Below are 25,810 nucleotides of genomic sequence, written 5' to 3' on the forward strand. Positions count from 1 at the left end.
CTTTAATTTTGGAGATATTTGTATCATTTATGTCACCTTTTAGGAATAAAGAGAAAATTTAAGCAAATGAAAACTTTCTAACAATTAGAACTATCTAAAAGAGAAATGGACTGAAGATTTTCAAGAAATGACTGGATGAATCAATAAAGAGATACTTGTTTAGGTACAAGTTAGATTAGATAACTTTTGAAGGCTCTTCCAATGCTGATATTCTCTGCTTCTACCCATGAATTTCTACTTTGTCTCTCTACAGCTATTTGATTAAAACTTTGAGAGATCAAGGGCACTTTTGACAGACTGCTGAAATCTACTTCTCAGAATGTCTTCCAATGTATAAAACATAATATTTGGAATTGTAAAAGAAAGCAATTAAACTAAAATAGTCTTCAAAATATTTTTTAAAAAAAGATAAAATTCACCAGATACAGATTTAATCCATGTATAATGAGAATCTTTCTGATACTTGAAGATAATGACCATGACTCATGAAATCTATTTTTCTCCAGGCTAGCCTCAGTTAGTAAACCTGAATTTCATGTGATAAACTTTTTAGGACTTCCACCGTCCTGGTTGCCCTTCTTACAGGATTCTGACATTGTCCCTCTAAAAACATCTTATACAGAATTGCACAAAATGATACAAATATGTCTATAAAGATCAATTTTAGGTGACTTGTATGCTTTTAGATGTGAAATGACTATTTCTGCACATACAGTATAAAAAGAGCAAACTTGATAAATGTTCTAAGTCAGAAAAAAAAATTTATCCGATGGCTGCATAAAAACAGCTGCCACCAGGGGGCAGAAAATTCAAAGGCATAATAACTGAGGGATCAACATGAACATAAAAAAAAATCTAGTAGCTTCATTGTAAAGATCACATCTGCTGTTAATATGCTCATTCTAGATCATTCAAATTGACATGTCCATAACAATTAAGGCTTTAAGACTGGAACCTTCAGATTAAGGCTGTGGTAGGGGAGGGGGGCACTGTTGGGGGGGGGTGTAGAGTTGTGCATGATTTTGTGAATCTTAACAAGAATATTAGAAGAGAAAACTCTACCAAGGAAAACAGAAAGGGCTAAGACATAGTATCTTTGAACTTATAATGAATAAATACACTCTTTTTCTCAGTTCTACATAACTGTACCTGTACCACAGGGAATGAATAATATATTATCCAAAGAGTCATTCATGAGATTATTAAGTACTTTTCTATTTTAAAATCCACATTTCAATCTTTAGTAGATTATCTTTCTCCTAATAATTTAAACTGAATTTAAACCTTTCTGGGAATTTATTCCACCTTTGGTATACCTGTAAATGAGATGTATTAGGTATTATCATGTTGTTTTAATAATTGTTCCCAAGAGCTTCAATCTCTTTTCTTGGGAACAATTATTAAAAAGAGGTGACAATTAGGTTCCCTGCTTTCTCACATTCTTCATGGAGACAGAGCTTTAGGACAATAATAATTGTGGGAACCCAGTTTCCCAAAAAAACCCATTAAACCAATAGGCCGAGTAAAGAATTCCCATTTTCTATAGACTTTGAGAAGTCTTTCTTCCATAAAAAAAGTTTTCAGAAATATTACAAAGCGACACACTAAGCTAGAAAAAGCAAATAGTATATTGGGGGGGGAAGGTTAGTATGTAGGGTTACTGAGAAAAAAAATAGCTTTCATCTGTTCTATTTTGTCTATAGTGATTCAAGAATGTTGTAAATATTCCTGTATGAGATAGAAGTTGTAAATATATAATTTCAAAACTGTTTCTCTTTGTTTTTCTTTCTATCTCTGAGGGAGGGCAGCTATATCTTTCAATGGATAAGGTAGTATATTACTTTTGATTCATATCTGAGTTTAAATCCAGCCTCAGAAAATTTGCCATCATTTACCTTTTGTCTATCTCAATTTTCTTAACTGAAGATGAGATTAATAATAGTATTTACCTCCCAGGGTTGTTATCATCATCAAAGGGTATATATATATATGTATATATATATATATATATATATATATATATATATATATACATATATATATATGTATATATACATATATATATATACTAAATAGCATAGAGTCTAACTATACTCTTTATAAATGCTTGTTCCCTTCTGCATCTTTTCAATTACTACACATGCATGCATGTGAATGTGTGTAATTTATGGTGTGTGTATGTATCTGTATGTGTGTGCATGCACACATGCCAAGATATCTCAAAAACCTTAACTGAATTTTAGGTAATTAAAGCTTATAACTACACTAAAATTCTTGTCACATGCTGTATATATTTATCTGTCCTGGCTCCTGGATTTCAGAAATGCCCCTGACTTTTTTTCCTGTTTAAAAGTAATAAACACAAAGTTAGTCTAGCTGCTATTCCGTGTCCTTGCCATTTCATATACTTCTCTCTGTAGACTTCCAAAGTATGTGAACAAGTATGAAATAGAACATGACAGTGCAGGAAGAGTTGAAAGAATTTGAGATTAGAAGAAAATATTTGATGAAGTGTGTAAATGTGTGATAATTTCTATCTTCAAGTGTTTGAAGGGTTGATATGTGGACAAGAAGCTAGATTTGTTTTACCTGGATGCCTAGGACAGAAGTAGGGTAAAAAGTTGAAGTTCCAGGGAGGACAATTTTGGTTAAATATAGGGAACAATTCCTAACAAGTATAGTTGGCCAACACTGGAATGAGCTGCTTCATGAGCTGGTGAATTTTCTGTCATAAGACATTTTCAAATAGAGACTGAATGAGTAATTGATGGTATTTATGCTTCATGTAAGATCTCTGAGGTCCTGCTTTCAATGATGATATTCTAATAATTGAAATATGCTAGTTCAAGAGCAAAGTGGTTCAGACAGAAAATGCTATTTAAGATCATATGAACATTAGAAATCAAGTCTAGTCCTTTCATTTAATAGATAAAGAAAATGTGATCTAGAGAAGTTATGGAACTTGTCCCTTGTAGGTAGTGACATACCTGGGGTTTGAATCCAAGTCTTCTGCTTCCAAATCAATTACTTTTTATACTGTACCATTCTCTCTCTCTCTCTCTCTCTCTCTCTCTCTCTCTCTCTCTCTCTCTCTCTCTCTCTCTCTCTCTCTCTCCCCAATCTCCCTATGTCTGTATCTCTCTCAGTCTCTGTATGTCTCTCCTTTTATTCTTCTTACCTTTCTCTCTCTAGGCTCCTAGCTTGTGACTGCCATTAGGCTCTTTAAAACATATTTCAGTGCCACATTTTAGAGACTGGTAGAAAACACAGATTTGTAAAGTCTGTCAAAAAAGTCAATGATTTATAGCTGGCACTGAATTTTCTGTTTTATCCAATTTCCCAATTCTTGTGATTTATCCCTGTGTATCTTGTATCTGTTTTCCTATTGTCTCGTTCAGCATAAAGGTTCCTTGAGGGCCTCTTTTGGTTTTTGCCTTTCTGTTTCTGGCATTTAAGACTTTGCTTGGTACATCATAATCACTTAAATGCTTTTGATTGGGGGGGGAAAGGGTCTTGAGTTCATATGCTCACATTATATCAAAAAAAACAGAGTCCTGAAGCTTTACACAATAATTCAGTATAAGTGTGTAATAAAGTATTTCAATTTACTCAACTTATTTATGAAACTCATGAAGTAGATTGTTGTTATTCAATTGTTCAGTCATGTCTAATTCTTTGTAACCATATATGGGCCATACTGTCTGTAGAGTTTTCTTGGCAAGGATTCTGGAATGGCTTGCTATTTCCTTATTCAGTGAATTAAGGCAAACAGGTTAAATGACTTGCCCAAGATCAGTTACCTAATAAGTGTCTGATGCCGAATTTGAACTGAGGCCATCCTAACTTGAGGTCCAGAGCTTTATCCCTATAGTCATCTAGCTATCTCCTGTTAGGAAGTATAGCGTTAATCTAATTCAAATATTTTATTCTATAGTATACTCTAAGTTTTAATGCCATATACTAGTGAACTTAATGATCATCAGAAGCAAAGTGTTTATAAAATTATTTGGCTGGCTTTTTTGACATTCTAAAGATTTTTATAACCAGGCACCAACATATATTTATGAATCATGTCATCTCAGATTCCTTATTCTTGTGCTGGATTTGAAGTCAGAAGACAAATCTCTTAACTTCAACTGTCCTCACTTTTGTTCCCTATAAAAATAAGGGGATGAGACTATACAACTTCTGATATTCCCTCTTTCATTTCATTGCCACAAAATACCTTTCTATTTTTATTGCAAAGTTCGGGCCCTCATTATCTATTGCTTGAGGTGCAATAAAAGTTTTCAATAGCATTTTCTGACTTTGTTCTTCCCTTTCCAAATTGCTGTTAGATTAATAGTCTTTAGTACAGTTCAGTGCATCACAATCTCTCAAAAAGCGAAAATTGTTCCCCATTACACAACTAAATCCCAATTTATTTCTTAAAAATATTCAAGGTACTTCAGAATTTGACACTACCAAGTTGGATCCAACCAAGCTGGATAAATTTCTGCTCTCCAAATAAGCCACATATAGGCAAAAGAATGCTGGAAATTGTAGCTTCCTCAGGTCTGTTTCCTCTGCCAACCTAGCCCTCACAGTCATTATCTGAGTTAGCAAATTCTATGGAGAAGGGATCAGCCCTCCCTTCCAAATTCCAACATAGAGCAGGCAAGCCAACCTACCTGAAGCAGTAGGGAATCCTGAGGGAAAGATAGAAGGCATCAAATGCCAGTCAATTCAAATCACCACCTCCACCCTTTAGATACTGATGGAGATAGCCCAGGTCTAGGAGTCAAAGAGCCTTAAGAATAGAAATGTCCCAAAGAAAAATCAATGCAACCAAGATTAGAAGGAACATCCAAAACTGGGAAACAATTTTCATAGCTAGTGTTTCTGATGAAGGATTCATTTCTAAAATATGGAGAGTCAAATTTACAAGAACATAAATCATTCTTGAATTGATAAATGGTCAAAGGATATGAACAGGCAGATTTCAAATGAAGAAATTAAAGCTATCTATATGGGAAAAGTTCTATATCATTTCTGATTATAGAAATTCAAATTAAAACAACTCTTAAGTACCTTCTCATATCTATCACATTGGCTAAAATGACAAAAGATAAAATCAAGATTGGAGAAGATGTGGGAAAGCTGGTACACTGATATGCTGTTGGTAGAGTGATGAATTGATTCAACCATTCTGGAGAACCAAATGGAAAAAGAGAACAACTCCTTTAAAAAATAGAATTGACCAAATGGAAAAGGAGATACAAAAGCTAACTAAAGAAAATAATTCCTTAAAGAACAGACTCAGGCGAGTGAAAGCTAATGACTCTATGAGACATCAAGAATCAGTCAAGCAAAAACAAAAAAATGGAAAAAATAGCAGAAAATATAAAATACTGCATTGGAAAAAACAAATGACCTGGAAAATAGATCCAGGAGAGATAATTTAAGAATAATCAGAAAAAAAACAGAATTATCAGACTATCTGAAAGCTAAGATCAAAAGGAAAAAAAATGACATCTTTCAAAAAATTATCAAGGAAAGCTGACCTGATATTTTAGAACCAGAGGGGAAAATAGTCATTGAAAGAATCTACCAATCACATCCTGAAATGCCAAGGATTTTGTTGCCAAATTCTAGAATGATCAGATCAAGGAGAAAATCCTGAAAGCAGCCAGAAAGAAGCAATTCAAATGCTAAGGAATCACAGTCAGGATTATGGAGGATCTATCATTTTTAACATTAAAGGATCAAAGGACCTGAAATATACTATTCCAGAGGGCAAAAGAGTTTGGATTACAATCAAGAATCAACTATCCTGAAAAATAGCATGCTCCTTCAGGGGAAAAGATGGGAATTTAATGAAATAGGTAATTTTAAAATTTTCCTGATGAAAAGACCAGAGTTGGATAGAAAATATGATCTTCAATCAGGAAACTCAATATATATATATATATATATATATATATATATATATACACATTAAAATGTAAACAGGAAAAAAGAAAATGACTTTATTCAATAAGATTAAACTGGTTACATTCCTACATGGGAGAAAGATACTCATAACTCTTGAGAACTTTAAATCATTAGAGAGTTTTATAGTTAGTCTAAAGGTATGAACATAAATTGAATTAAAAAACTAAGACATAAGAAAAGAGATTGTAATGGGAAGGGAGGAAGGAAGGGGGAGACAGAATGGGATAAATTACATCACATGAAGAGGCACAAAGGATCCATTACAGTAGAAGTGGAAAAAGTAGGGGGTGAGACTTGCTTGAATCTTTCAATGTACTTGGCTCAAAGAGAGAATAACCCATACCATCAGTTGAGTTTAGAAATTTATCTTACCCCTCAGGCATTAGGAGGGGAAAGGTGGGAGAAGGAAAGGAAGGATTGATAGAATAAAGGGAAAGAAGCAGAAGAGTTAGAGGAGGGGGGACCTCATAGAAGCTGAGTAGATTAAAGGAGATATTATTCAGAAACAAAACACTGGTGAGGAGGATAGGGTGAAAGGAGAAAGAAAAGTACAAATAGAAGGGAGGTAGGATGAAGGGTAATAAAGAATTAGTAATTATACTTATGAATGACAATGGGATAAACTCTCCCATAAAATGGAAGTAGATAGCAGAATAGATTAAAAAAACAAAATCTTACAATATTCTGTTTACAAGAAACACATCTGAAGCAAAGAGACACATACAGAGTAAAGGAAAAAGGCTAGAGCACGATATATTATGCTTCAGGTGAAGCAAAACAAAGGAAAAACAAAAATAGATCTCATTAAAAGGGATAAAGAGGAAAACTATATCTTCCTAAAAGGTACCATAGACCATGAAGTAATTTCCATCCTAAAAATATATGTACCAAGTGATATAGCATCCAAAATTCTTAGAGGAGATGTTAAATGACAGAGAAGGAAGACATAGAAAGCAAAACTATATTGGTAGGAGACTTCAACCTCCTCTCTCAGAATCAGATAAATCTAACCACAAAATAAACAAGAAGGAAGTTAAGAAAGATAATTTTAGAAAAGTTAAATATGATAGACTTTCAGAGAAAATTGAATGGAGATAAAAAAGAATGCATCTTTTTCTCTGTGATACATGACACCTATACAAACATTAAAAACACATTAGGGCATAAAAATACCACAATAAAATGTAGAAAGGGAGAAATACTAAATGCATCATTTTAGATCATAAAGCAATAAAAATAATTTATAACAAAGGATCATGAAAAGGTAGACTTCAAATTAATTGGAAACTAAATAACCTAATTTTAAAGAACAAATGAATCAAACAACAAATTATAGAAACAATTAATAATTATGTACAAGACAATGACAATAATAAGAAAACATACCAAAGCTTGTGAGACTTAAGCAAAGTAGTTATTGGGGAAACTTTAAATCTCTAAATATTAATCTCTAAAATACATGAATAAGAATAGAGAAAGAGGAGATCAATGAATTAGACATGCAATCTAAAAAATTAGAAAAAGAACAAATTAAAAATCCCCAATTATATAGCAAATTAGAAAGTCTGAAAAGCAAAGGAGAGATTAATAAAATCAAAAGAAAGTAAAATTGATCCAATAAATAAAACTAACAATTGGTTAATTGGTTAATTTGATTAAGAAAAAGAAAGAAGAAAACTAAATTACCAGTATCAAAACCAAAAAGGGTGCATTTCATACCATTGAGGAGATAATTAAATTAATAATAATACAGATATTTTTCCCAACTGTATATCAATAAATTTGACAATTTAAGTGAAATGGATGATTATTTACAAAAAAAATGTAAATTGCCCAAATTAACAGAAGAAGCTTACTTAAGAAAAATACTTAAATAATCTCATTTCAGAAAAATAAATTGAACAAACCATCAATGAGAAAAAGTCTCCAGGGTTAGATGGATTCACAATTTAATTCTACCAAACATTTAAAGATAATTAATTCTAATTATATATAAATTATTTGAAAAAACAAAGTGAAGAGGAGGTTTTGCCAGATTTCATCTGATACCAATATTGTGCCAGGAAGAGTCAAAAGAGAAAGAGGAAATTATAGATCAAGTTCTCTAATGAATATTGATAGAAAAATTTTAAATAAAATATTAAGAAATCAAATACAGTAAGTTATCTCTAGGAAAATGCTCTATGATCAGGTAGGATTTATACCAGGAGTGCAGGATTGGCTCAATATTAAGAAAATTATCAGAATACTTGATCATACCAATGAAAAAACTGAGAAATCATATGATTATTTCAATAGATACTGAAAAAGTTTGTAACAAAATATAATACCTTTTCTATTAAAAAAACTAGAGTATATGAATAAATGAAGCTTTACTTAAAATGATAAGTAGTATCTATATAAAATCATCAGCAAGCTTTGTAATGGGAATACACTAGAAGCATTCCCTATATATATTTCAACAGGGATGAAACAAGGATGCCCATGATCACCACTATTGTTCAATCTTGTATTAGAAACATTAGTTTCAGCAATAAAAGAAGAAAAAGGAATTAAAGGAATTAGAATAGGCAGTGAGGAAACAAAACTCTCACTTTTTGCAGATATTGTGACAGTATACTTAGAGAATCCTAGAAAATCAATTAAAATACTGCTTAAAACAATTACAAATTTTAGGATATAAAATAAATCCAATAAATCATCAGCAGAGATAGAAAATAACTATAGACAACATAAACTACATGGGATTCTGTCTGCCAATATAAACTCGGAAACTATGTGAAAACAATAACAAAACTTTTTCACACAAATAAATCAGTCTAAATAATTGGACAAATGTCAATTGTTAATGGTAGGCCAAGCTAATATAATAAAAATGATAATTTTACCTAAGTTACTTATTCAGTGCTTTAATAATGAGACCACCAAAAATAACTTTATTGAACTAGAAAAAATAGTAACAGAACTTTTCTGGAAAAACAAAAGTTCAGTAATATCAAGGAAATTAATAAAAAAATAAAATGCAAATGAATCTGACCTAAACATTCCATATCTAAAATTATATTATAAAGCATCATTCATCAAAACTATTTGGTACTGGGTAAGGAATAGAGTGGTAGATCAGTAGAAGATTAGGTACAAAAGGAATAGTAGTAAATCACTATAGTAATCTATTGTATGATAAATCCAAAGGTACAGCTTCTGGTATAAGAACTCATAATATAACAAAAACTTCTGAGAAAACTGGAAAATATTATGGCAGAAACTAAGCATAGACCAAAATCTCACATCTTATACCAAGATAAGGTCAAAATCAGTACAGAATTTAGTCAGAAAAGGTGATACAATAAGCTAGTTAGGAGAAGTAATAGTAAAAGTAAATTGTCTTATCAATAGAAAGGGGAACAGTCTATGACTAATGGAGAGACAGAGAACATTATAAAATGCAAAAAAGATAATTTTGATTACATTAAATTAAAAGTTTTTGCACCAATAAAACCAAGGATTAAAAGGAATGCAGTAAGTTGGAAACAATTTTTACAACTAATATTTCTGATAAAGGACTTATTTCTAAACTATATAGAGAACTGAGTCAAATTTATAAGAATATGAGTCATCCCTGAAATGATATTCAAAGTTATGAATAGGCAATTCTCATAAGACTAAATTAAAGCTGTCTATAGTAATATGAAAAATGCTCTAAATTATTATTGACTAGAGAAATGTTAATCAAAACAACTCTGAGGTACCACCTCACTTATCAGATTGCTAAAATGACTAAAAAGGAAAATGATCCATGTTGGAGGGGATGTAGGAAGACTGGGACACTAAGGCATTTTGGTGGAGCTGTAAACTGACCTAGCATTTTTAGAGAGCAATTTGGAATTAAACTCAAAGGTCAATAAAACTGACCCAGCAATACCCCTACTATTCTCTGTCCCAAAGAGATCATAAAAAGAGGAAAAGTCCCACATTTTCAAAAATATTTATAACAGCTTTTTGTAATGACAAGGAATTAGAAATTGAGGAAATGTTCATCAATTGGGCAATGGCTAATCAAATTGTGGCTTATGAATGTGATGGGATAAGAAATTGTTCTATAAGAAATCATGAAGGCAGGACTTCAAAAAGTCCAGATTTGCATAAGCTAATGCTAAGTGAAGTGGACAGAACCAGAATAAAATTATACACACTAACACCAATATTGGGCGATGATCAACTATGATGGATTTGTTCATTTCAGGTACGTTAATCAAAGACAGTTCTAAAAGACTTGTGAAGAAAAATGCCATCTACATCAGAGAAGGAACTGTGGAGTTTAAAATGCAGACCAAAACTTATTGTCTTCAGTTTTTAAAAGTTGTCGTATATTGTTTTATTGTCTCCCTAATATTTTATTTTCATTTGAATTTGATCCTTCTTTCACAATATAATTAATATGAGTCTGTTTAGCATGGTTATATATATGTATGACCTTTATTAAACTACTTTCTGTTGTGGGGGGGGGGTTGAAAGAAAAAATGTAAAACTCAAAACCTTGCAAAAGTTGATTGTTAATTTGCATTTCTCTAGCCAGAAGTTATTTTGATCATTTTTGCATGATTACTGATAACTTTCATTTCTTCTTCTAAAATTGCCTTTTCAGGATGAGATGAAGATTCAGGTGGCTCTCAATAAAAATAAATAAATAAACAAATAAATAAACAGACAGAGGGATAGATAAATGAATGAATGAATGAATAAATAAATACACAAATAGATAAATGAATGAATGAATCAACAAATAAATGGATAAAAATGAATAAACAAATAAACAAACAAACAAATAAATAAAGTTGCCTGTTCATATCCTTTGATAATTTATCAACTAGGGAATCACTCTTATTTTTAAAAAGTTGACTCCATATACATTTGAGAATATATATTTTGCAACAAGAGAAACTTACTGCAAATTCCCCCCAGTTTCCTGCTTCCCTTCTAACTTTGGTTATATCAATTTTGTTTGTACAAAATCTTTTTTTTAAATTTATGCAATCAAAATGATCTATTTCACTTCCCATAATCTCTTCCATCTCTTGTTTGGTCATAAATTTTTCATTATTCATAGATCTTACAGGCACATTTTTTCATGCTCCCATAATTTTCTTATGATATCACCCTTTCTATTTAAATCATTTATCCATTTTAATTTTATCTTGATATTCATTGAGAAATGTTGGTCCATATTTAGTTTCAGTCCTTTCCAATTTCCCCAGCAATTTTTTGTCAAATGGTTCTTACCCCAAAGACTTGGATCTTTGGGTTTGTCAAATACTGAATTACTATGTCATTTCCAACTGTTTATTGTGTATCCCATTCATTCCACCAATCTAACATTCTATTTCTTAGATAGTACCAAATTGCTTTGAAGATTATCCTTTGTATTATGGTTTGAAATTTGGAACTGCTAGGCTACCCTCTTTAATATTTTTTCCATTGATCCCTTGATTCTTAACCTTTTGTTCTTCCAGATAATTATGTTAATATTCTTAGTTCTTTAAAATAATTCTTTGGTAATTTGATTAGTATGGTATTCAGTTGGTAAATTTGCAGGTAGTAATGTCATTTTTGAATATTGACTCAGTCTACCTCTGAACAATTAATATTTCTCCCACTATTTAGATCTGTATTTGTATAAAAACTGTTCTATAGCCATGTTTACATAGCTACTAAGTCTTTTAGGGGTAGGTATTTTTTGATTATCTGCAGTTATTTTATGTGGAATTTCTCTTTTTCCTCTCTTCTTGCAGAGTTTTGTTGGTATATAGAAATGCTGATGACTTATATGTTTTTGGAACTACATTTCCTAAAGGAAATGACAAACCTTTGGAAAAGGAAATGACAAACCACTCCAGTATCATTACCAATAAAATCTTATGGAAAGTATGATCCATGGGATCTTGAAGAGTCATATATAACTGAATAAGTGAACAATAACAAATTTTATATCCTTCAACTTTACTAAAGTTGTATATTGTCCCATATTCTTTTTAGCTTATTCACTGGGGTCGTCTAAGAATACCTTCTGCAAAGATAGTTTTATTTCTTCATCACCTAGTTTTATTCCTTCAATTTTTTCTTGTCTTTTAGCTATTGTACTATTTCTAGTACAATATTGAATAATAGTGGTGATAATGGAACATCCTTGGCTCATCCCTGATATTATTGGGAAAGTTTCAAACTTATCCCATTACATAAGAACTCATTATTCAACAAAAACTTCTGAAAAAAAAAACCTGGAAAACAGTATGGCAAAAACTAGGCATAGACCCACATTTCACATCATATACCAAAATCAGATCAAAATGGGTGCAGGATTTAACCATAAATAGACCAATTAAGGGAATAATAAATCTATAATTAAGAGAACAAGAAATTATCTGTTAGATCTATAGAGAGAGAGAGAGAAGTTTATGACCAAACAAGAAATAGATGGTTTTTACAATAATGAATTAAAAAGGTTTTGCCCAAATAAAACCAATCCAAGAAGATAAGAAAAAAAAAGGCAGGAAGTTGCGAAACGATTTTCATAGCTACTGTTTCTGATAAAGGACTCATTTCTAAAATATAAAGAAAACTGAATCAAATTTATAAGATTACAAGTCATTCCTCAATTGATAAATGATCAAAGGATATGAACAGAAATTAAAGCTATTTACAGTCATATAAAAATGCTCCAAATCACTATTGATAAGAGAAATGCAAATTAAAATAACTCTGAGGTACCACCTCACACCTATCAGATTGGCTAAAATGACGAAAAAAGAAAAATGATCAATGTTGGAGAAGATGTGGGAAATTTGGGACACTGATGCACTGGTGCTTAAGTTGTGAACTGATCCAGCCATACTGGACAGCAATTTAGAACTATTCCCAAGGGCTGTGCATACCCTTTAATCCAACAATACCGTCATGGGGTCCTTATTCCAAGGAAATCATAAAAACTGGAAAAGGTCTCACATGTTCAAAAATATTTATAGTAGTACTTTTTGCAGTGGCAAAGAATTGAAAATTGAAATCCAGAGGATGCCCATCAATTGGGAAATGAATGATTGAACAAATTTTGTAAATGATTGTGATAGAGTTCTATTATTCTGTAAGAAATTATGAACAGCCAGACAAGAGAAGCATGGAAAGACTTACATGAGCTAATAATTAGCAACTTGAGCAGAACCAAGAGAACATTGTTCACAATAACAACAACATTGTGAGATGATCAAATATGATAAATTCAGCTCCTCTCAACAATTCAGTAATCAAGGACAATCTTGAGAGACATATTAAGGAAAATTCCATCCACATCCAGAGAACAAACTATGGATTCTGAATACAAAGCAAAGCATATTTTTATAAGTATTGATGCAAAAATTTAAATACTGGCAGATATAAGCATATCACTTCAAAAATTCCATTATAGTTTTCCTTTCTATCTCATAGTTCCCCTTCCCTTAAATTTAATTCCTCTTTTACAACATGACTAATATTGAATTGTGTTAAACAGAATTGTACATGTAAAACTTTGTTAACTTGTTTGCCACCGTAGGGAGAGGGGAGGGAATGGATGAGAAATAGAAAAATGGGAAAATCATGAACTTACAAACAGACAAATGTTGAAAACTATCTTCACATGTAATTGGAAAAATTAAATAAAATTTCTTTGAAGGTTAAAAAATTATCCCATTACAGATAATGTTCATTCTTAGTTTTAGAGAGACAATATTTATTATTTTGAGAAAGATTCCCCTGATTCCTATTGTTTCTGCTGTTTTCTATAGGAATGGGCACTGTTGTTAATTTCTGCTCTGTTGATATAAGCATGATTTTTGTTCTTATTGCTATTGATATAGTCAATTATGCTTATAGTGTTCCTAATATCAAATTAGCTCTTCATTCCTGGTATAAATCCTACCTTGTCAAAGTATATGGTCTTTATGAAATAAATACTGCCAGTATTTAAATTTTTGCATCAATACTTATAAAAAATTGGACTATACATTTTTTTCTCATTTTTGCTCTCCCTGGTTTAGTCACAAAAAAGCACATTTGTGTCACACAATGAATTTAGTAAGGAATCTATCTATTTTTTTGAAATATTTAAATTAGTATTGGGATTAACTGCTACTTAAAATTTTTGGTAGAATTCATTTGCAAATTTATCTAGTCCAAGAGATTTTTTAAGTATTCTATTACTTTTTCTGTTAATACAGACAGTTAATACTTTTGTAAACAATTGTCTGTTTCGATTTTCAGTTTTACTGGCAAAATAACTCCTAATGATTACTGTAATTTCATTTTCATTGGTGGTGAAAATCTATTTCTTTTTTTGAGCCAACTTAAATGTGAATGAATTTTAAGAGGTGCCTACCCTTCCTCTGCTTTCCTGCTTATGGTAAAAGCTCATTCTCGAATGCCTCTTTTATTTGAAATGATCTTACTCATTTTTCATCTTCCTTTCTCCTTCTCCCATGATTTCCCTCTTTCTTACTTATTTACTTTTTTCACCCTAACATAATAAACTCACTTTCATACCCTCTTTCTATATAGAATTCTTCTAGCTATCCAGTGCTGGTTACTGGATGATATGTGCATCATCTTCACATCTAAAAAAGTAAATAATGTAACCATATTAAATCACTTATGATTTCTCTTTCATATTTCTCTTTTTATCATTTTCTCAAAACTTGTATTTAAAAATGAAACATTTTTATTCAAGTTCAGTATTTTTAATCAGGATTACTTGAAAGTTCCCTATTTCATTAAATTTCCATATTATTCCCTTTAAGATCTATACTCATTTATGCTGAAAAGATTATTCTTTATTGTGATTTCTGCTGTTTTGCCTCCTAGAATATCATATTTCAAGCTCTCTGACCCTTTAAAGTAGCTGTTGACAAATCTTATTTGACTGATCCTAATATGACTCCATAATATTTTAGTGATTGTTTTCTGATCACTTGAAGCATTTTCTCTAGAATTTGACCTAGAAACTCTAGATTCATGTTTTACTCTCTGATTCTATGATATTGGCTATCCATGATAATTTCAATGTCTAGACTTTTTCTTTGTTCATGGCTTTCAAGTGATCAAATATTTAAATTACCCCTCCATTTATTTTCCAGGTCACTTGTTTTTCCAATTTCATATTTTCTGCTATTTTTACATCTTTTGACTTTGTGTTACTGTTGTTTGATGTCTCATAGAGTCATTAGCCTCCACTTTCTCAATTCTAATTTTTTAGAAATAATTTTTTTCAGCAAACTTGCATTTTCATTTGGCCATTTCTGCTTTTTAAGAGTCCTTTTCATTTCATAAGTTTTTTAACTTCTGTTTCCATTTTTACAATTCAGTTTTTTTAGGTTTTTGCAAGGCAAATGGGGTTAAGTGGCTTGCCCAAGGGCACACAGCTAGGTAATTATTAAGTATCTGAGACCTGATTTGAACCCAGGTACTCCTGGCTCCAAGGCTGGTGATTTATCCACTATGCCACCTAGCCGCCCCTAAAATGAATACCTAATGATTTTTTTTTGGTTTTTTGCAAGGAAAATAGGGTTAAGTGGCTTTCTCAAGGCCACACAGCTAGGTAATTGTTAAGTGTCTGAGACCAGATTTGAACCCAGGTACTCCTGACTCCAGGGCCAGTGCTTTATCCACTACACCACCTAACTGCCCCCCAATTCAGTTTTTTAAGGTGTTATTTTCTTCTGTATTGTTTGAACTTCTTTTATCAGGTTGTTAATTGCTTTTCCTAATTTTCTTCCTTTACTTTCATTTCTTTACCTAACTTTTCCTCTACCACTCTTATTTCAAGATGAAAATCACTTTTAGCTCTTCCAGGAACTCTGGTTTTCATTTTTTTCTTTGAGGCTTTGCTTATAGCTGCTTTGATTTCATTGTCTTCTGAGTTTTGTATCTTGGTCCTCCTTGTCACAATAGTAGTTTTTATGTCACATTCTTTTTTTGCTGTTTGCTCATTTCTCCACATTATTGTTTAATTTGAAACTTTATGTTACAGTTAGCTCTCTTCCTGGCATGGGCGGGGAGGGGCTCAGTCTCAAGCTTCATTCTTTTTTGAATTGATGTTTTCAGGGGGTTGGGAAGTATTTATACTTCCAAGGTGGTGTGATCTGGGAAGAAGCATGTTCACTGCTCTTTTTCTGTTCTCTGGTCCTTACCCATAAAGGTTCCTTTTTCCCTGTTTTCTTGGAACTGCATTGATGCTGCCCCCTCAAACATTCTATTCTCTCTTAACCAAAAGTGCTTCTCTCCACCCTTGAATTGTGAACAAGAACTGGGTATAAACAACAGAGTTGCCTAGCAGTTTCTAGTCCTGTGTCCACAAAGTAGCCCTGTAATCACTTTCTGATCACTAGTTCACCTTACCTTCTCTGGCTTGAGGGATCATTAAGCTTCTACTGCTTCTGTCACTAACACCTAGTCCCACTACTGGTGTTTCATCCATGTGGGCTCCAGTCAAGTATCCTCCCCTATGTCACATATCTCTTTCTTTGATTTCTTACATTGTCACAGGCTAGAAGAACATCTCACTCAGATCTTCTGTTGGCTCTTCCATTCCAGATTAAGGTATGAAATGTTATTTTAAAGTTGATTGGAAGGGAATGTTGGGAGACCTTAGCTGAGGACTTTTCTATTCTCCTATCCTGGCTCAAAACCACACCAGAAATCTTAGCTTTAGTCTTTAAATGTGGTTATGACTTAATACTAAGCTGAAATGCATTCTATACCCTCTGTATGTTCACAACTAGTTAAAAAATGGACAATTAGTGAAAGGCAAAGGGAAAATGAAAAGAAGCAAGAGGTCCCAATAACCAGATCTTGGATAGTCTACTCTGTAATAATTAAATCAAGCATTGATAGTTTTTGATGTGTCTATACTCAAAGCACCTAAGCAAAAATATGTGGTTAGTTGATTGGCAGTAGCTATGTCACACTTTAGACAGAAAACTCTATCTCCTAAGAATAGAGAAAAGATATAGCTTATTAAGATGACATTTGTTGAATGTATATGTGCATACATATATGTGAGGAATTATCAGAATATGATTTTTAAAAAAAGCACAGTAAAATTTGGATGAGAATGAATAAAAATAGAACTACCATGTAATAGTATTACATGAACTACAGTTCTATTTACTAAAGTAAAACCAGACATAAAGATGAAACATATGGTAGTAATGTTCAGGAAAATGAGCACCAATATGGCATGGTGATATGATACAGTCAGCCACCAGGTAACTTAGTCATCTATCCAGGTATCTACTATCAGATGTTTCTTTAGTCCAGAATCATAATTGATAAATTTTAGACTTAGTTTCATTAAAATTTCTTTCCTCAAAATACAAAAGTATTAATAAAGTGAACTGTCATTCTGGGTCTGAAGGGATGTTGAGGTGGAAATGATGAGAAATTTGGATGAAAATGATTGTTCTTAAGTTTCAAAACAAAGAAGAGGAAAATTAAGATAGTCTGGCATCCACAATATGTTTGGATAGAGAAGATTTCCAAAGACTTAGAGCAAGGAAAGATAAGATCCTATAGTCTAAAATTCTAGACATAGGATCTCTCAGAAGAAAATTATGAAGATATAAATAATTCTGATGAGAAAGAAAAAGGATATCTATCTAAAGAGATGAATATGGGACCATAGTGAATTCATTGGCTAACTTCAAATTTAAAATTAGAAAATGGAAGCAGGGAGGGCAATAAAGAATTACCATCAAAAAAGGAAATCTTCTGGTTAGTATATTGCCAGTTAGAATGAACTAACTGCTGATAAATGAGGATAACAAAAGACTGCTTTGTTTTTAAACAAACAGAAGATTGAAGAAGGCATAGGACCACTGCTTAGATTAAATAGTATAATAAAAATGAACCATAGAAAGCAGAACTACTGGAGGTTAATTTTCTTTCCTCAAAGGAAAATATTTGAATATAGAAGTATGCAAAAGAAATGGATCAACATGATCCTGAATCTCAAGATCAGTTTGAAGCCTATTAGTTGCATATAATCCCAAATTACTAGAAGAATTATGATAGTAGAAACTGGAAGAATAGTTTGATATAACTATTGAACTGAATTCAATGATCTTTCATTTAAAAAAAAATCCTGTAAAGGATTAGAAATTGTCAGATGTAATAATGATTTTTTAAAAAAAAATAGCTGTTGACTCTTCAAACTATTAGTTAATGAGCTAGACTTTGAATTCCTGGCAAAAAATCTAGAATATATGATTACAGGAATTGTTGGCAGATACTTTAAAAGGAATTGTTAACCATTAAGAATTAAAATTGTTTCAGTTCAGTTTTTGACAAGATTACTAGACTGATAACTCTTTTAAATACTATGGACAGAGTATATCTAGATTGCAGATGAAACTATAAATTGCCTCAGGATATATTTGTAACAAGATGGAGTCTTGTGATAAAGAGTTATCTTCAAATAGATGAATGGGGTTTACAAGGTAGAGATATACTTTACCACTGAATGTCTCCAAAGGGATTAGATGATTATTTTGGTGTATCTTATAGATTTGATACATATCCAATAATGGATCAGAGTAGATAATCTCGAAGGTCCTTTACTACTCTGAAGTTCAATGATTATGCTTTAATTCTTAATCACTTTAACAATGAACAGATAAATTGGTGTAGATTCTGGTTTCTTCCTTAGGAAAATCTGAGTTCAAATCTTGTCTCAGACACTCATCACATATATAAATATGGATACGTCAATTACTCTGTCTGTCTCATAATTCTTTTTTTTTTAGGGTTTTTTTTTTTTTGGTAAGGCAAACAGGGTTAAATGGCTTGCCTAAGGCCACACAGCTCGGTAATTATTAAGTGTCTGAGACCGGATTTGAACCCAGGTACTCCTGACTCCAGGTCCGGTGCTTTATCCACTGTGCCACCTAGCCGCCCCCTGTATCATAATTCTAATCCATAAGATAGGGAAAATAATAGCATCTACCTTCCAGGGTTTTTGTAAGAATAAAATTAGATCATATTTCTAAAGAACTACATAAACACCAGAAATTATTATTATTATGTGTAACATGGGATACATTTACCTAATGACAAATCTCAAATTTGAGATAATAATGTTAATAATTTTGTGCTTTTCTTGATTATCAAATTGTCCATTATCAAATACATTTTTAATTTTAATTTTTCAATTACTTAACTTCATTTATCAGTATATTTCTTTATATCATGAGGAAGTCCCAAATGTACTATTACTGAGGAGGAAAAGGGTAAGTTGAACCTTATCCATTACAACTCAATGTCCAACATAATTTAAGTCCTTTATTTTTTAAAGAACTAATTCTTTGTTCTGTTTTGTTTTTGCATTTCATATTTACTTTCAAATCTCATCTTGAAGAACTATTTTGTATATTTCTTCCATGCTCTAATTAATTTATTTCAAACTAAACTTTTTCCCAGATACATCAATTTGCATTTTATTTGTCTCATTTCTTAATTTTCTGCTTAAATATGTTTCAATCTAATTCATTTAGGGCTAATTAGATTATTCCTCTCCTTTTTTGCTACTACCAGATTTGTATGGTTATATTTGTTCTTCCAGCTCATTAATAAAAAGACCAAGTCTCTGATCTAGACTGGCATTTATTTACAGCTGCTCAGAATTTGTATTTTACCTTCCTTTCCTTCTTCCCTTTTAGTAAACTTTTAGTAAAACTGCTTTTAGTAAACTGCTTTTAGTAAACTTCTCATAGTATCCAAGCTTCTATATTCATTATCTTTTATTGGAAACAAGAGAAAGTTAGGCTCAAAGGCATACCAGCCATGGGAACAGTTCCTAGGCTTCAAGAACAGAGCAATGGAAACTTCCTTACAAGATTGTTAAAGATAACATGAGATAATGCATACAAAATTCCTTTCAAAATCTTTCAAAATCTTAAAATTAAGTTTTGAAGAAATTGAAGAAATGAAAATGACTATAATTCCCAGGACAAGAGGAAAACATGATATGAGGAAACATTTGTGCATGACCTCACAGTGAGTAAATGTGATAAACATGGAGCACAGTACTGGTTCTCCTACATTGCTTTTGAAGATAAAACACATGACAATTTCTAAGTGTTTCAGTTTAGTCATTTTTCAGTTGTTTCCAACTCTACATGACCTTATTTGGTTGGTTTTGGCAAAGATACTGGAGTGGTTTAGCATTTTCTTCTCTATCTCATTTCAGAGATGAGGGAACTGAGACAGAGTTAAGTGACTTGCCCAGGGTTGCACAGCTAATAAGTGAATTCAGGAATATAAGTCTTTCTGACTCTGGTCCTGGCTCTTTATCCTCTGTACCACTTAACTGCCCCAGTACTTTCTAGACTCCTGTATTCTAATCCTTATTGTTGATGAACTCAACACAAATTATCTCAATCTCTAGGTAATGATTAGTTTCTTATAACCACTTTGACTATAATCTGCCTTCTGAAATAGTTTCTTATCATAAGGAACCATCTTTAACTAGGAAGACCTGATGATTTGTATTATTCATATTTTTTTTTAAAAATCCCTTAGCTATTTTTTAAAAAATGATAATTGTGTAAAATCTTTCTAATTTGATAAATTCATTCATTCTTCTTTTAAAGACCAATTATTAAATTAATTCAACTTCTTATCCATTTGCAAGTATTATGAAACTAACTTATCTCTAGATTCTCATGATACATTTTAAAAGACTTCTTTATCCAATTCCCCAGCAAACTTTAATGAAACTAGTATATTCCTATTGAGTTTCTCCCTTTGCATTGCCTTGGCTACTTTATGCATTGTCTTTTTTCAAAGAGTGAAACTGTGTACCTGAAATAGAAACCAGCTTCCAATTTGTGAAGAGGCAGCAGGTAACTTCATGCCATTTGGCTCATTAGGTTTTGTTAAGTAATAGATCTAGAATCTCACAGGTTGTCCCCAAAGTCTTAAACTTTGATAACCTAAAACTGTGCTAAGACAACCTATGCTAAGTAGAGTTTTGTCTAAAGTAGATACAGAACTGTCTTCAAAACAAGGGTTTAAGCCTTGCTATGATTCATGTAATGGGACCTTGGACTAATCATTGAAACTCTTTCCATTCTATCTAGGTAACTCTCTAAAACTGAATTGCAAAGAGGATGCTAACCTAAATTAGTAGAGTTCATATGGGAATTCCCAGTGCCAGTGAAATCACAGGTCCATTCCCTATCTCTTTTTAGCTTCAAAGTGCTTTCATCTACAATTTCATTTGAATCCTAGCTCTCAGCATTTCTGTGAGGTAATATGTGAATGTGTGTATAAATGTACACACAAATGAACATACATACACATGTGTGGCATATGAATATATATATACATATACATCTCTCTCTATATATATTTTATATATCCATATGACTTTGCAAAAAATGCCCAAGTTCTTTCTGCCTCAGGTAATTTTGTAATTTTACAAATAAGGAACTTGAGGCAGAAAGAGCTTAGGCATTTTGCCCAAAGACTCATGATAAGTGGCAGTATGGGCTTGTTACATTCACTGTCCTTTGCTTATTCCAATAATGAATAACCAACCTCCCTTATATTCACTCAAAATATGGAAATAAAACTGTCTTTTGATTGTTAGGAATAGCATATGGATGAACTATACCTAGGAAGGTACAATTATGTACCTTTTGTTGTCGAGGCCTTAAAAAGAGCATGAATACACCATGGTTAGGAGAGACCTCAGTTAACCCCAAAATAACAACAGAGTGTTCTCAGAACCTTGGATATTTTTATTGCTTTTCTGATATCTATTTTCTATTTTGTAAAAGGAACTGATTATCATGTGGAATAAATTTGATTCCATAACTGTATTTTGTCCTCATTTCCCCCTTTAACCTTTTTCCAGGAAGAAATGAATAATCACAGAATTTTATGGTTGGAAGGGATCTTAGAAGTCATCTTCTACAAACACTTATTTGAAGTAGGAAGATTTTCAACAATATCTTTGTCAAAGGTCAACCAGTCTTGGTTTACCTATGTTGGTGATCTGAGAGGCATGCTTTCCCTATAGTGGTTTAAGAATGTAGGAGTTTTTAACAGTCACATCAGACTCTGGTATTTGGTATCATAGAGCTGGAATGTTCATAAAGTATCGTGGGTCTAGGCTTTTGATACTATTGTTGTTGCTACTGCTGCTGTGGCTAAGGATGTCTATATATGAGGCAAGAAAGGTTAAATGACTTTTCCAGGAACAAAGTTAGAAAGTGTATAAGGTTAGATTTGAAACTGAATTTTTCTGACAAGACACATGCTTTATGCACAAGGCAATGACCCCTCTCAAGTGTTCCTGACTTGTCCAAAGTCACTGAAGTAGGATTTACTCTTAAGTCCTCTGACTCCCTAGCAGGTGTTCTCTCCATATCATCTTTTGAGCTTGTGTGGGCATTTCAAGAATGGCTAGAGCTAAAGGTAGGAAGACATGGGCAAAAAAATCTGCTTCAGAAACTTACTAGATATAAGCTCTAAAAGTAATTTAAATCTAACTTTTCTGGACTTCAGTTCCCTTACCTGCAATATGAGGAAGAAGAAAGAGCAGATGTGATGATCTCAGAGACCACTTCCAAACCCAAATCTATGAAAACACTTAGTTCATTTTCATTATTTACTACTGCCAAACCAGACCTCCTTTATTTGGGGCTTATGGTAATGATTTTTAAGCTTTTATTATAAAAGTAAATCAACTAAGAGTCTCACTTTTCCCATGAAGTGGAATAGGCTGCCTCTGTGATATAAGTAGGAATGTGATAGTGATGATTGCCCCTGTTATAGAAGTAAAAATGAGATGGAGAGAATAAGTAACTTGTCAATCACAAAATAGTAAGAATCTATCTTGAAAGAAGATTTTCTAGTTAGTATTCCATTCCTTAGTTAGTTCTTTCTTTTAAACTGAAAAAAAGTCTATTTTTCTCAATTTACCCATACCTCCCTTGGCAAAGCAGTTATATAAATTTGAAGTATAGATTATGTCTTTGTCATATAACAAAGACTTTTCATGACCTGAGGTAATGAAAGCTAAATGCCTTTGAAGAATGTAAAAATGTTCTTAAGTGTAATCAAGTCAAATTACCTTATTCATTTCTGCATCTTCCTCAAACCCTTTTTTATGACCCCAAAACAGCTCAGAAATCCATTTTTTAAGTTTGAGTAAGAGATAGAATAGGGACTTTGGACTTGGCACCAGGTTGAAGGGAACAGGGAGTGTTCGTCCCTCTTCAAAGTAAGAAAACCAAAGTTTAGCCCTTGCAAATTTCCATTCCACATCAGCATCATCCTAGAAAACATAATGAAGTTTTTCAAGGAAATTTATTCACAGAATTAGTGAGACATTTCTACCAATAATTCACATTTGTGTTATTAAACTCTTGCAAAATATATAAAAATGTAAGAAATCATTTCTTGCTCTCTTAAAAAATGGCAGAAAATACATTTTGTATTTATCCATATGTTGCATAGAAGTTGTCAGTCTTTAATTCTTATAGACCATTTTTCTAGCTCTTTTAACTGGAACACATGAGAATTATTGGATGAATACCACAGTCATCTTTGGAACCTGAAGGTGTTAGAGAGAAGACCTTTAGTTTTTACCTGTTAATCATGGGATCTTGTCAAAGACTTTTGGCCTATCATTGTGAAATATTATTTTTAATCATAAGTAAAACTTACAGTAGAAAAAATCCCTAAACAATGCTATAATGTTTTGTGATAACAAAATAGCTATGTAAGTCATAAGTTGTTTTAGTATTTTAATAATTATATTCTCCCTTTCATTGTCTCCTCATTCAAATTATTACTAATTCTTATACAGTCTAATTCTGTAATATTTTGTTCATCACCTTCTTAAGAGTCTAGACTATTACAGTAACCATTTGCACAAAACTTGGTTCCTTCACTCAAATCTGTCTCATGTAGCCCTGTCATTTTATTTTACAAATAAACAAATCTGCTCATATTATTCCATTCCTGAAAAATCTTAATGGATCTCCCTTACCTGCTGAATAATGACCAAACTTACTATCTCAACATTCAAAACCATCTATGATTTGTCTCCAAACTACCTTTCAAGCATTGCCTCACATTATTTTATGTCCCACACTCTCTCCTTCTTTTAAACAGAACTCCTTGCCATTCCCTGAATTCTCCCATCTTTTCCTGTCCTGATACACCACTTTCTCATACTGTCCCTTGCATCTAGGATGCAGTATCTACCAGCTACTTGTTCCAAGACCATTTACCCTTCCTTCGAGACTCAATGAAAATGCCATCTCTTTCATAATTTTTCTTCATTCTGCAAATGTTTTCAATGCTTACATTTATCTTGTTCCTATACTTATCTTCTAAATGTACTATAAAGATTTAAATAAATGCATTTGATTACTAGATTGTCAGATTCTTGGGAAATGAGATTGTAATCTTATCTTTGCACTACTTTGAATTGTTCTCCACAAGAAAACCCAGTGTCATGCTGATAGATGCTCAATAAATATTTTTAATTAAATTTAACTAAACTACAAACCACAACAGAACAAAACAAAGCTTATCTATCTTCTTTATTCCTTCTATCCCACTCTCTCATTTTGCAGTTTGTTAATCTAGTAACTTGTGGTTCTAATCAGTCAAAATCAAACAAATAAATCCAAAGGAGAAAATATTTTATTTTAACTGTTTTTTGGCTGAAGAGTCAGTAAATTTTTTTTTTAATCAAAGTGATTAGCCCAGGTAGACACTAGCCTAACTAGGAGGAAAGAAGATTTTCTAGTTAGTGATAATTTTACCTCAATTTCCTGGAATGAGTTGTTGATCATTGCAATGAGCATATTTAGCAAAACAATAACCATGGTCACATTGTAGACTCCATAAAGAACATAACCAGTATTTTCAATGAATTTGTGGTTAGAATTTATGACAACAGATTTCACTTCAGAGAGTCCAAATATAGCCCAGAACAGTGTTTTAAAGCTTTCTTCAACCCTGAAAAAGAAGTAAAGATTTCATAAGCAGTTACAAATAGATTCCATTGATAGAAGCTGAATGCTATGGGAACATGTATTTATTTCAATTCAACAAATATTCAAGGAGCTTTTATGTGCTGGGCTAGGTGTTGAGATATCAAGGAACTTACATCCTACTAGAGAAATATAATGTACACGAAGAAGTAAATATGATCTCTATATAAAATAATATCAAGAAAGAGACAACTGGGGATGGGACTAAGGAGGAAAATTTGTGGAAGACAAAACCTGAGTTCTGCTTTAAACAAATTTAGAAATTTGACTGGATGGAGGTGAGAAGAGAGTGTATTCCAAATTTAAGGAAACTGCCTGTACATAATGTTTATTCTTCATTTTCAAAGAATACCATGACATTAGGGAGGTGATGTCATGACAAGCACATGAATTGGATTTGAGTGAGGGGGTGCTGTGCTAAGTCACCAGCCTCATTTTCTCCTTCAGAGTCATCTGGGTCCAGTGGCCAGATATGAATCAAGACTACTGGAGATGGCCCTGAATATGAGGCAATTAGGGTTAAGTGACTTGCCCAAAGTCACACAGCTAATAAGGGTCAAATGTCTGAGACCAGATTAGAATTCCCATCCTCCTGAATTCAAGGTCAGTGCTCTATCCACTGCACCACCTAGCTGCCCCAAGATGAGGAGGAAAGAGAAACTAACAAGCCATTCAACTGAAAAAGAGAATATATGAAAAGAGGAGCTAAATGCAAAAAAAAAGTTGGAAAAGTAAGTGGGAAT

The 25,810-nt window shown here is 32.3% G+C and overlaps 1 protein-coding gene across 1 annotated transcript in view; it reads right to left on the bottom strand.

The window, feature by feature from the left end:
- LOC141508168 (short transient receptor potential channel 6-like) overlaps positions 1-25,026 on the bottom strand; it is a 32,677-nt gene extending 7,651 nt beyond the window's left edge. Inside the window, exons 1-2 of the mRNA XM_074216540.1 lie at positions 24,837-25,026; positions 23,132-23,335 (exon numbers count right to left, since the gene is read on the bottom strand). Of these exons, the coding sequence (XP_074072641.1) occupies positions 23,132-23,335; positions 24,837-24,899 (267 nt within the window). The 5' untranslated portion in view covers positions 24,900-25,026. The remainder of the gene's footprint in view (positions 1-23,131; positions 23,336-24,836) is intronic.
- Positions 25,027-25,810: the final 784 nt, after the last annotated feature.

The sequence above is a fragment of the Macrotis lagotis genome, chromosome 1, assembly GCF_037893015.1.
Source record: "Macrotis lagotis isolate mMagLag1 chromosome 1, bilby.v1.9.chrom.fasta, whole genome shotgun sequence".
In the NCBI taxonomy this organism is placed as follows: Eukaryota; Metazoa; Chordata; class Mammalia; order Peramelemorphia; family Peramelidae; genus Macrotis; species Macrotis lagotis.